This window comes from Pistacia vera, unplaced genomic scaffold, assembly GCF_008641045.1.
Source record: "Pistacia vera cultivar Batoury unplaced genomic scaffold, PisVer_v2 Contig583, whole genome shotgun sequence".
NCBI lineage: Eukaryota > Viridiplantae > Streptophyta > Magnoliopsida > Sapindales > Anacardiaceae > Pistacia > Pistacia vera.
This window is the reverse complement of record NW_022196427.1, coordinates 80,464-93,005: the sequence shown is the minus strand read 5'-3', so window position 1 is coordinate 93,005 and position 12,542 is coordinate 80,464. Positions and strand designations below refer to the sequence as shown.

The 12,542-nt window shown below is 32.2% G+C and overlaps 1 protein-coding gene across 1 annotated transcript; it reads left to right on the top strand.

Moving 5' to 3' along the window:
- LOC116109600 (linamarin synthase 2-like) lies at positions 1-2,548 on the top strand. The gene is made up of 2 exons (XM_031395834.1): positions 1-536; positions 1,396-2,548. The coding sequence occupies exons 1-2, from the start codon at positions 29-31 to the stop codon at positions 2,334-2,336; spliced, it is 1,449 nt and encodes a 482-aa protein (XP_031251694.1). The 5' UTR covers positions 1-28; the 3' UTR covers positions 2,337-2,548.
- Positions 2,549-12,542: the final 9,994 nt, after the last annotated feature.

The window sequence follows — 12,542 nt, the reverse complement described above, 5'->3', positions numbered from 1 at the left end:
TAATCCTCAAAAAAATCTCGGCCAAAAGATGGGTTCAGTTGAAGCAACAAAACCACATGCAATACTAGTTCCATACCCAGCACAAGGCCATGTTAATCCCATGTTTCAACTAGCCAAACTTTTACACTCCAAAGGCTTTCAAATTACCTTCGTCAACACCGAGTTCAACCATTCACGTTTAGTCCGTTCCAAAGGAGAAGACACTCTCAAAGGTCTACCAGATTTTCGATTCGAAACCATACCCGATGGTTTACCCCCGTCCGATCGTGATGCAACGCAAGATGTTCCTTCCTTGAGTGATTCTACAAGAAAAACTTGTTTGGCTCCATTTGTGGAGCTCATAACTAAGCTAAATGACTCACCGGAAGTGCCGAAAGTTACTTGCATAATTTGTGATGGAGTGATGACATTTGGAATTAAGGCCGGGGAAATACTTGGGTTACCAGTGGTCTCCTTTTGGACTGCCTCTGTATGTGGCTTCGTGGGATATTTGCAGTATACTGAACTCATCAAACGAGGCATTGTTCCATTCAAAGGTACTGTTTTATTTTCGCTTTGTGATTGGAATTGTTTCTACTTAAATAAATAATCACTGGATTATTAAAGTTATGATTCTAAAATGTTTGGTAGATCACATTTTAAGGTTTAAGTTGAATATTAAGCTGCTCCAAATAATAACTTTTAAAAGTCAAATTATTTTAAAAGCTTATTTCGTTACCTTAACAACATCATAACCAATATAAATTGCAAAACAATTTACTAGTGTAATATTTTCTTTCTAAAATAATTTAATGATTGATGAATTATTTTTAAATTGTAAAAATAATTTATCAAAAATATTTCCACGAAGTTCTTGGTGTTTGATTAATTCATCCAAGAAATTTATGTGTGATATATGAATTTCAACTGAGATTTATTAAAATTTTAATAAATTATTTCATTTTATAAATATAGTCTGATATTATTATTATTATTATTATTATTAGGCACCCTGTTTTTCTTTTGAATCGTTTTAACTAAAAACCTAGGAAGCAATAAAAAAATTAGTAATAACCGAGTACCAATAATAATAATTTAAAAAGCATGCTTAATTATCTAGAATTCTCACCATTGACCATACTGTGCCAAAATCATTCAAAGAAATTTTCCAAATAGATTCACTATCCTTACATATTTTGGACAAAAAAAAAAAAAAAAACTTATAAGTTCTAGCTGTGGGCCTTGTGGCCCATATATTCTATTGAACATAAAAGATAAAACTGATGTTTACAAAAATATTGAGGTCAATTAACTTGAGTTGGTTTATAGTATTGTTCTTTTTACTCTCCGAAATTAGCCGAAATTCCAAAACTATAATTTAAACTAATTAACATTATTATATTTATCTACTTTCAGATGAAAGGTTCCTTAGTGACGGCACTCTCGATACACCTGTTGATTGGATCCCCGGTGTCGACCACATGCGGCTAAAGGACTTGCCAAACTTCATGAGAGTTACTGATGTCAACGATATTATGTTCGATTTCTTGAAAACAGAAGCCCTCAACTGCTTGAAATCTTCCGCAATCATATTCAACACATTTGATGAATTTGAAGCTCAAGCATTAGACCTTATCGCTCCCAACTCTCCCAACATTTACACAACAGGTCCACTGCCCTTGCTCTCTAAGCATCTGCCTGAAAACGGTTATTTCAAGTCATTCAGGTCAAGCTTGTGGAAGGAAGACACAGAATGCCTTAAATGGCTCGACAAAAGAGAACCCAATTCAGTCGTGTACGTTAATTATGGTAGTGTGACTATGATGACTGACCAACATTTGAAAGAATTTGCATGGGGTCTTGCAAATACCAAAAAGCCATTTTTATGGGTGGTTAGACCGGATGTGGTGAAAGGTAGTGACAATTCTGCAGACTTACTTGAAGACTTTTTTGAAGAGATAAAGGATAGAGCGTTAGTAGTGAGTTGGTGTCCACAGGACAAAGTTCTCTCACACCCATCCATTGGTGTTTTTCTAACACATTGCGGGTGGAATTCTACGCTAGAAAGCGTATGCGGTGGCGTGCCTGTAATTTGTTGGCCTTTCTTTGCTGAGCAACAAACGAATTGCCGATATGCATGCACAACTTGGGGCATGGGCATGGAAGTCAATGAAGATGTAAAGCGCGATGACATTAAGGCTCTTGTTAAAGAAATGATGGATGGTGAGAAAGGGATGAAAATGAGGCAGAAGGCTGAGGAGTGGAAAAAGAAAGCGGAAGAAGCAACGGATATTGGAGGAAAATCTTATAATGATTTTAATAGATTGATTAAGGAGGCTCTCCATCATGGTAATTAGTGAAAAAGTGGGAGGGAAAGCATGGATTATTAATTACAGAAGTATTTGTTACCTATAATAAAGACATCAGCCGAGGCTTTCCTGTGTCAATTCTCAATAAATTTATTCTTCTGATGTATTTGTTGTACTTTCAAAAACTATGAGATTGTTCCGATAATGTAACAATGAAAACTATATGAAGTTCGATAATAATAATCACTATCTATTCCATAGCTATCAAACCAAAATTATCAATACTACCAAATGCCTAATAAGTTGTTATTTGATTTCTAAGAAGCGTAAACACATATATCAACTGAGATATGGAGTATGAGTGAATATAACAGCAACCCAGAAGGAAGACTTTGTATGAATCTGAATTTTAACTTGGTTATTTTAATTCTTGTAGATGTATAAAGGTTAATTAATTAATTCATCCTTATAATGACATTAGACTGGGCAAACGGGTGGGTACGGGCAGATAGCTATAAGTAACGGACAAAACAGACACGGGTAGAAAAATGATGACCCATACCCGTTGTGTGGGTACGGGTCGACCCCCAAGTCACCCGTTTATTTTACTTTTTAAAATTTTTCCTCTCTAAGTTTTTATTTTAGGTTTTTTCTCTCATTTATTTCTCTTTCATCTTCGCCGCTTTTTCCCTCACTCTAGACCTGGCAAACGGGTGGGTACGGGCCGGATAGCTATAAGTAACGGACAAAACGGACACGGGTAGAAAAATGAGACCCATACCTGTCTGTGTGGGTACGGGTCGACCCCCAAGTCGTTATTTTACTTTTTAAAATTTTCCTCTCTAAGTTTATTTTTAGGTTTTTTCTCTCATTTATTTCTCTTTCATCTTCGCCGCTCTTCCCTCACTCTCCAATTCTCTTCGGCTTCTTCTTCCCCTCTCTCAATTCTTCTTTGTCTTTTCTCCTTCCCCCCTTTTGCATAATTTTTCCCTCTCTCCAATTCTTCTTCGTTTTTCTCCCTCTCCACTTTTTCATATTTCTTTTCTTCGTCAGTCTTCACCTTCCAATTCTTCTTTGTCTGATTGAGAGAGAGATTGAGAGAAATGGGCGTTGGTCTGTGTGTGAGAGAGATTGGGAAAAAATTTTAGGGTTTTAATTTTTTAATGATTTTTTTAAATAAAATGTGGGTATCCGCAGGCATTACTTGGCCCACCCGTATTTTTCACGGGCAAGCTGTGTACGGATAAAATTTTCACGGGTAAATTTTGAGGGTATACCACCCATTTGACACGAGTACCCGTTGACCCATGGGTACAAGTACCTTTTTGCCAAGTCTAATGAAATATGACGTGTTTATTTGACGATTTACACAAGGGAATGTCCATTCATTTGTTTTCTTTGATTTTTTCGGGGGAATGGCCATTCCATAGGATTTCCAAACATTGTTGATTCTATAAACAATATTTTGAAGATGGCTCGTCGTCAGGCATTAGCACATACACCATTATGGGTTCAATTGAACCCACTCAACTTAAAAAAAAAAAAAAAAAAAAAAAATTTATATATTATAGAATTTACAATTTTGACTCACAAAATTTGAATTAATTAACATTTTTTTTACCTTTTCTCTTTTTTTAATTTCCTCTCCTCTCCCATATTTTCTTCTTCCTTGGTTAAATTACTCAGGAGAGGTTATTCCTTTAGAGGTTACAAAATAAGATGATGCTCCTTTTTTTTTTTTTTTTTTTTTTTTTTTTTTTTTTTTTTTGCTTTCTTAATTGATGAAAAATCATGAATAGGTTTTTGTTGAGTTTAATAAATGCGTTTGAAATTGGAAGATTAAATTTCTAGATTATGAAAAGCCTAAGTTATAAGATTTGCATTTCAGTATATATTTTATTATAAATTTATCAACTTAGATGTTTTGAACTCACTCACTCAAAATCTTGGCTACGTCCTTGCGTTTGCCCATTACTATGATTGATGAATTTCTTTGAAAGACATTTCAAATTGGTTTAATGATCGGCATGATGTGGCAATAGAGTGAAACATTTACCTAACACATTGGCAAATAATGAAGTCGAAGAAAGTTTAACATAATCAGTTAATTACTTTGGTTTTTTTCCCCATTGATGGTATTGTGTTTCAAGTGTGTGATGATAAAATTGATGGTCTTGTTAATCTTAACAGTCGTACATGTAGTTGTAAGAAATGACGAGTAAGTCAATTGGCAGGTGGTCACCTCTTGGCAGTTTGTAGAAATTGGGGATTGAGTTATTATTATCAATGGTGCCACAACATGTATACACAAGATATGTTCCTAATAGCTTATAATGATTCCATCATGGCTTTAGGATATTACTCTTAATGAACTATTCAGATGATGTCAAAGCCAGACATGTCTTGCCACCAATTTGTGTGCATCGACTTCATAGAGGCCTTCAAGAACAAAGAATTACATCTAGAGATGAAATCATCCAGTTACACAAGTATGGGGATGTGGATCTCAAGGCTACAATAAGAGAAAATGTCGTTAAACGAGCCTTCCAAACTGTTAGAATTGAGAGAAGAGCTTTGATACCGTGTTAAAATTGAGAGGGCAAGAGAGGTAATTGAAGAGATCTGGAGTATGCTCGAGAGATACCTTTGAGAAGGAAAAAGAGGCAATTGAAGAGAGTCGGAGTATGTTTGAGAGATATCTTTGAGAGGGCAAGAATTGTACTCAATTGAATTGAATTATTTGTATTGAGTTGTTGTATTTGAGTTGTGAATACACAACTTATTTATACAAAGTTTGATAGCTATATAAGGATATAAAATACTACAAATAATGGTACAATCTCAATAATAAAACAAAGAAAATCATATCTTAACATAATTAGGAATGAGAATAATTCACATATTCTCATTCCATGTCCAAATGATATGTGAATTAATGTCACATATTTTCTTCCCATATTTGTATGTCAACACTCCCCCTCAAGCTTGTGATTCGTATAAGTCATAAACTTCAAATTTGCGTAGTGGAGGTGAATATTGTCTGCCATTAGATTAGAGTGGATTTATTAGCGGAAGCTTGATTATGGAAGAAGTTATCTAACTCGAGTGCCTATGTATCTTGCAAGTTGAAGCATAACTTGAGGCTAGAATAGGTTGTTTAGCGGAACAACTCAATAACCCGCGATAGTAGTAAGAGCTGAAAATGATTCAATATGCACCAAGAAAATTTTGAGGAAACACTGGAGAGGTGACAAATGGTCCCATTTAAAACCCAACCTCTTTCGACATTTATTGTCTTGTTGATATAATTTTCCTAGACATACATATATCCATATGAATAGCTACTCACTGTCCTAAACCTATATGCTATAATATCATGTCAGAATTGAGATGACAAGAGAGGCAATTGAAGAGAGTTGGAGTATGCCCAGGAGATATCCTCATGTTCTACTTCAACCTGCAAGATACATAGGCACTCAAGTAATTAGATGACTTCTTCCATAATCAAGTTTGGGTGATTGTTCTATTGTGAATGTGATGGGAAAGGGTGATATTAAGATAAGAACCAAGAATGATTTTGAAGAAACAATTTCCAATGTCCTCTATGTTCCTGACTTAAAAAGCAATTTGTTAAGTGTTGGTCAATTGCAAGAAAAAGGTTATGTAATCACTATTCAGAAGGGTGCTTATAAGATATATGATCCTACTAGAGGAGCTATAGTTGTTGTTCAAATGAGTTCAAATAAGTTGTTTCCACTGAAGATTGAAAGTGTTCAATCTTGATTGATGGCTAAAGTGAAAGACTTTTCATGGTTGTGGCATTTTCGCTATGGCCACTTGAGTTTTGGTGGACTAAATACCATTTAACAGAAAAATATGGTCACAGGTCTTCCTCAAATTGTTATTCCTTCCAAAGTTTATGAAGAATGTGTTGTTGGCAAATAATATCGTTCTCAATACCATCAAGGCAAGCCATGTAAAGCAAAAACTATCCTAGAGCTAGTTCATTCCGATATTTGTGGGCCAATAAAACCATATTCTAATGGAGATAAAAAAATACTTAATCACTTTCATGGATGATTATGCTAAAAAAACTTGGGTTTATTTTTTACATGAGAAATCATAAGCTTTTATTAAAAGCTTCAAGGCATGATTTGAGAATGAAATAGGAAAGACCATTAAAACTTTTCGTACTAATCGTGGTGGGGAATATTGCTCAAAAGAATTTGAAGTTTTTTTGTGAAGATCATGGCATTCGAAGAGAGCTCACAATTGCTTATACACTATAACAAAATGGTGTATCGGAGAGGAAAAATAGAACCGTCCTCAATTTGGTGAGAAGCTTGTTGGCAAGAGGGAGAATTCCAAAGATTTTTTTGGCAAAAGCAGTAAACTGGAGCATTCACGTCTTAAATAGAAGTCTTACTTTTGCCGTTCAAAACATGACACCAGAAAAGGCTAGAGTGGGTGGAGACCAGCTGTAGATCACTTTAGAATTTTCGGTTGCATCACATATGCACATGTTCCAAATGAGAAAAGAAAGAAAGTTGATGATAAGGGTGAAAAATGTGTCTTTCTTGATGTTAGTGAAGCATTCGAAGCATATAAATTGTTCAACCTGTTGACAAAAAAGATTGTGACCAATAGAGATATTGTTTTCAATGAAGAATGCACTTGGGATTGGAATAAGCGATAGCCTACTCCAATCATTTTGGATAATGATGCTGAAGGAAAAATGCAGCCAACTCTAGTAGCCTTTATGCCCGAAATTTCAACTTCAACAATTGTTGAAACTTTACCAATAGTATTAGAAGCTACTGATGCAATATCACAATCTCTTCACTATGTTCGAAAAAGGCCTGCATGGATGAAAGACTATGAGGTAATCGTAATTGATCAAACTGAAGATCCAATCACCCATTTAGCTTTATTTTCATATTGTGACCCTACAACTTTCAAAATTGTTGCCAAATAATCAAAATGGCTAAAGGCAATGGATGATGAAATTGAAGCCATCGTTATGTGATCTTCCAACAGGCACAAAACCATTGGCGTAAAATGGGTCTTCAAAACAAAACTAAGGGAAAATGGTGAAGTTGATAAGTATAAGGTGCGATTGGTGGCCAAGGGATACAAGCAAGAATATGGGGTCGACTATACAGAAGTTTTTGCTCCAGTTGCAAGACATGATACAATCAGATTGGTGATTGCGTTGGCGGCACAAAATTCTTCACCTATCTTTCAGCTAAATGTTAAATCTACTTTCTTGCATGGACACTTGGAGGAACAAGTATTTGTAGAACAACCTCTTGGTTATATTAAAATAAAAAATGAGCATAAAGTGTATAGCTTAAAAAAGGCTCTTTATGGATTAAAACAAGCCCGACATGCTTGGTATAGTCGCATTAAGGCTTGTTTTTTGAAAGAACGTTTTCAGAAATTTCCATTTGAGCACACACTTTTTGTTAAAATTAGAGATGAAGGGAAAATGCTCGTCATCTGCCTATATGTAGACGATCTTAAATTTACTGAAAATAATAGTGTCATGCTTGAAGAGTTCAAGAAGTCTATGATGGTTGAATTTGAAATGACTAATCTTGGTATGATGCATTACTTCCTCAGCATAGAAGCAGTGTAGTCTACTAATGGGATCTTTATTTATCAAAAGAAGTATGTATGAGGAATTTTGGACAGGTTTCAGATGAAAAATTGCAATCCTGTAAGCACTCCAACTGAGTTTGGCTTGAAGCTAAATAAAGATCATGGAGGAAAGAAAGTGAATAGCACAATTTACAAGCAAATTGTGGGCAACTTGATGTATTTAACTACAACAAGGCCAGACATAATGTATTTTGTGAGTCTAATAAGTAGATATATGGAGAACCCAATAGAAACGCATTTGTTAACTGCCAAAAGAATCTTTCATTACTTGGAAGGAACTAGAGATTTTGGACTATTCTATAAGAAAGGTAAAAAGTTAGTTTGTTCAGTTTACTGACAATGATTATGCAGGAGATCAAGATGATAGAAAGAGCACTTCGGGTTATGTTTTTATGTTGGGCACAGAGGTTGTTTCACGGTCTTCCAAAAAGCAACCAATTGTCACCTTGTCAACTACTGAAGCTGAATTTGTTGTTGCAATAGCTTGTGCTTGTCAAGCTATCTGGCTTAGGAGAATTCTTGAAGATCTACATTTCAAGCAAGTAAGAGCTACTACAGTGTTTTGTGACGACAACTCAACCATCAAACTCTCTAAGAATCCTGTGCCACATGGAAGAAGCAAACATATTGATGTGAAGTATTATTTTTTAAGAGATCTCATCAATGATGGAACAATTGATATGAAGTATTGTCAAAGTGAAGATCAGTTGGATGATATATTTACTAAACCTCTCAGACCTCTTCCCTTCCAAAATCTAAGAAGGTTGTTAGGCATTTGCACCTTGGAAAGTTCTAATTGAAGGAGCTGCACATATAAACTGAAGCTTAAAAGTTATTCAGTTTAAGGGAGGGATTGTTGAATAATTCTTTGCACATTTTTATATAATTTTACTAAGTCAAGTTTGTCCTAGTCTTTAGGGAATAGATTATTATTATTTTGCAGAACATGGTCAAGTAAACTAGTTTTTAGAATGTGATTTTGCTATTTTCTGTTGGATATAAACCTATAAATAGGCTATAAGTTTTCTAAATAAAGTAGTAGCTTGAAAGCAATTTCATTTCTATTAAAGTTAACAATATGAAAACATGAAAAAAAAAAATATTAAAATAAAAACATCACTGTCTTTAGTGAATATGAAAATCGATTAATAACCACTAAATTCCATAAACTTTATCTCCCTTTGACTATGGGACGAGAGCTTTATCATTTCAAATGGTATTTAAAAATATAGAAAAAAACGTATTAAAACCTTTCTTTGTTATTATACAAAAAGGATTTAATTTGCCATTATTCAGGTAACACAACTCTTTTGCGAAATTCAATACTCATCCAACAAAAAGATAATTATAAATATATGATTCGGGTCCTTTTAGAAACTATCCATTAAATATTTATGAAAGAAATCGCATTTTACAAGGTGGATGGTTGTATCTAATAAATGAGGAACAATTAATAAAATGACAGTGCTATTTGGATCAGTTGATCCGAATCAAAAACATTTTTGGGAAGGTAAATTTACAAATTTATTCTTCAATAAAATAAATTTATTTTTGTCTCATAAACCCTACCTTTTGGAGGGAAAACAATTCCCTCAATTGACATTATGGAAGGATGAGAGAGAAGTAATAATTACTTCAATACTAAGAACAGAAGTTGGAAAATTGTAATTAATTTATTGTAATAATTAAATTTCTTTTTTCATTTTAGAAAAAAAAAAAAAATATATATATATAAACTCTTTCGTTGAGATTTTATCATTTCCAAAGTTGTTACATTTGCGACGATGGATGACATCAATACATATCTCCAATAGATAATGCGAACCTTAATTTCATATTAAAATGCTATTGTTAATAGTCTTAAAATATAATATTATCATTAATGGTCTTAAAAGATAATGCAAACCCTAATCTCATATTAAAATACTATGAAAGTCATATATTGCTATACTATTAATGCAAGTAAGGCGATTTTTTAAAATGGCATGTAGATATTCTATTTAAAAAAAAAATTATGATTCACAAAATCATAGACATAAAAAAAAAAAAAAAAAAATAGTTATATTACTATGTAAAATTTGTGACAAACATGTTATATATATTGCCATAGATACTCAATACTACATATGATACATTATATATATGATACACTATATACAAAATCACATAGTACAGTAGAACCTCTCTATAGTGATACTCTATATAGGAATAACCTTCATGTAGTCATAAAAAATGTTGGTCTCAACTTGGGCCATTTATAAATAAGAAATTTCATATTGTAATAAGTTATAATTTTTCTAGGTCCCGTCTTAAGAAACTTGCCTCTACATAGTAATAATTATATGTATATAACAAAAAATATATGTTATGTTACATTAAAAGTGTAAGATGAAATAAAATATTTATCTAAAGTTGTTTGGGACAATGATTTATGCTTTAAAGTTGTTACCATATTTTTTATCTTGTGGATACGTAAGAAGCTGCCAACATAGACACTTTCTTATTGAAGCCAAAATATTTCTAGCTCTCAAGTATGTTTAGAGCTTCTTGGCATAAAATTTTTTGTATTTCTGTACTATCATCCTTAGGATTGTCTTCTTCCTCTTTTTGTCTAATTCAAGTAATGATTTCTTCTTTAATTAAAATATACACGACTTGTTGCTCATTTGGATAATTGAGGAAGACATTAATATTTATTTGATTAGTGTAGTGAAGTTGTCGAATCTGATTACTCAATTTTACAGTGACTTTTTGATATCTATTTCCGTACTATCTTAATACTACTAAAACAATGAATTGAAATCATAATACTACTAAAATATAATTTATAAAATAAGAAATCAAAACAATAATTCTTGTACCTACACCTCTATTAAATTATATCTTCCTTATAGTAATAAATTTAATCGATCCCAACATTATGACTATAGAGAGGTTCTACTGTATATGCAACATGTACGTATACTCAATTCTAAAATGTGAAATACAACATGTAAAGATAAAGATATTTATATATGGTACACTATTTAAAAAATCACATAATAAGTTAATACTATATGTCATATTTATCACACACACACACACACACACACACACACATATATATATATATATATGGCATGTAAAGATATCTATGATATATAAAGATATACAGTATGTTAATACTTTTAATTCATTTATCACATATTTATGCCACATATATATGGTACACTATATATATATATCTGTGTGTGTATGTGTGTCTGAGACAAGTATATGTATGGTACTCTCTCTCTCTCTCTCTCTCTCTCTCTCTCTCTCTCTCTCTCTATATAGTATCTATATATCTAGAGATATATATATATACAAGGTCGTCTTAAGGAAAGTAGAGGCTTAAGGCGAAAATTTCTAATTTAGGCCTTCTCTCGTGCTTAATTAAAAAAATCATTGAAATTTTATATGCAAATTTATAATATACTAGCATTTTATTATTAAGAGAAAAGTATCCATCAAAATTTGATTAAAACACTAGGCAAATAAATATCTATATTAGGTTTTATATTTCAAAAACTTTAGATTTTGAAACTAATATGTATACATGTGAAAAATATTAAATATGGTCACCTTGAAATTTTTAACTTTCACACTAGATAAGAACTATATTAATTCACTGTCTATAGTATTGAAAGAATATTATGAAGAAAAAACTAAAAAGAAGAGAATGTGATTGTTTTCTTCTATTATTTTTCATAAAAGACTGAAATGGTTTTTTTTTTTTTTTAATGACTGGGGGTGTCCAGACAGCTCATGTGCACCTTAACTAATCCTCAGGATACTAAAACTACCAACGGGGTAAGAGTTCTAGTGACTATCCCTATTAGCAACTAAGGGAGGACTCGAACTCATGACCTCTTGAGTAATGCACCCAAAAGTCCCTATTGAACCACTCGACCACTCATAGATAGTTAAAAAAAGAAAGATTGAAATGTTAATGTCACATAGGATGATACATCACATGGGAAGTAAAATTTGGGATAAAATTTTGAGAAAAATACTATTATTGATGTTATAATTAAACTTTGTTGGCATAAGTCATGTGTATAATAACTCTTATTATATAATTAAATTGACATTAACTTTTAAATTTACAGTAAAGCCTAGATTACGGACTATGCAATTATGAAGAGCTAGTGTTTTTCCTTGTAATGGAATATAGATTTTATATGAAATTGAATTTTTATCATAAATGTCTTGATTATAATTAAACTTATAATTGTTGGCATGAGTCATATATATAATAACTCTTATCATATAATTAAATTAAAATATTGGATTTGTTCTTGGTAACAAAACTAATATTTTACAACAAATCTAAGATTTTGAAAATATCTCATTGAAATTTAATTTATAGACTTAATGATAGAGAGAAAATTAAATGAAATTTGAAATCACTTTCATTTAATTCTCTCTCTCATATCATTAAATTACTTTTTTATTTCTTAATTCACGACAAATAAGTATTTTTATATATGAATCATCTTATAAAAAGTTAAATATATCCCTATTTGATCCAGATCAATTGATCCAACAAGCATTTTTGTTAATAAAAAAGAC

What these genes read in the sequence shown, in the direction of transcription:
- LOC116109600 (XM_031395834.1), top strand. Translation starts at nt 29, where the DNA reads ATGGGTTCAGTTGAAGCAACAAAACCACATGCAATACTAGTTCCATAC. An exon ending in AGGCATTGTTCCATTCAAAG is followed by an intron (nt 537 to 1,395) that starts GTACTGTTTTAT and finishes ATCTACTTTCAG; the next exon opens with ATGAAAGGTTCCTTAGTGAC.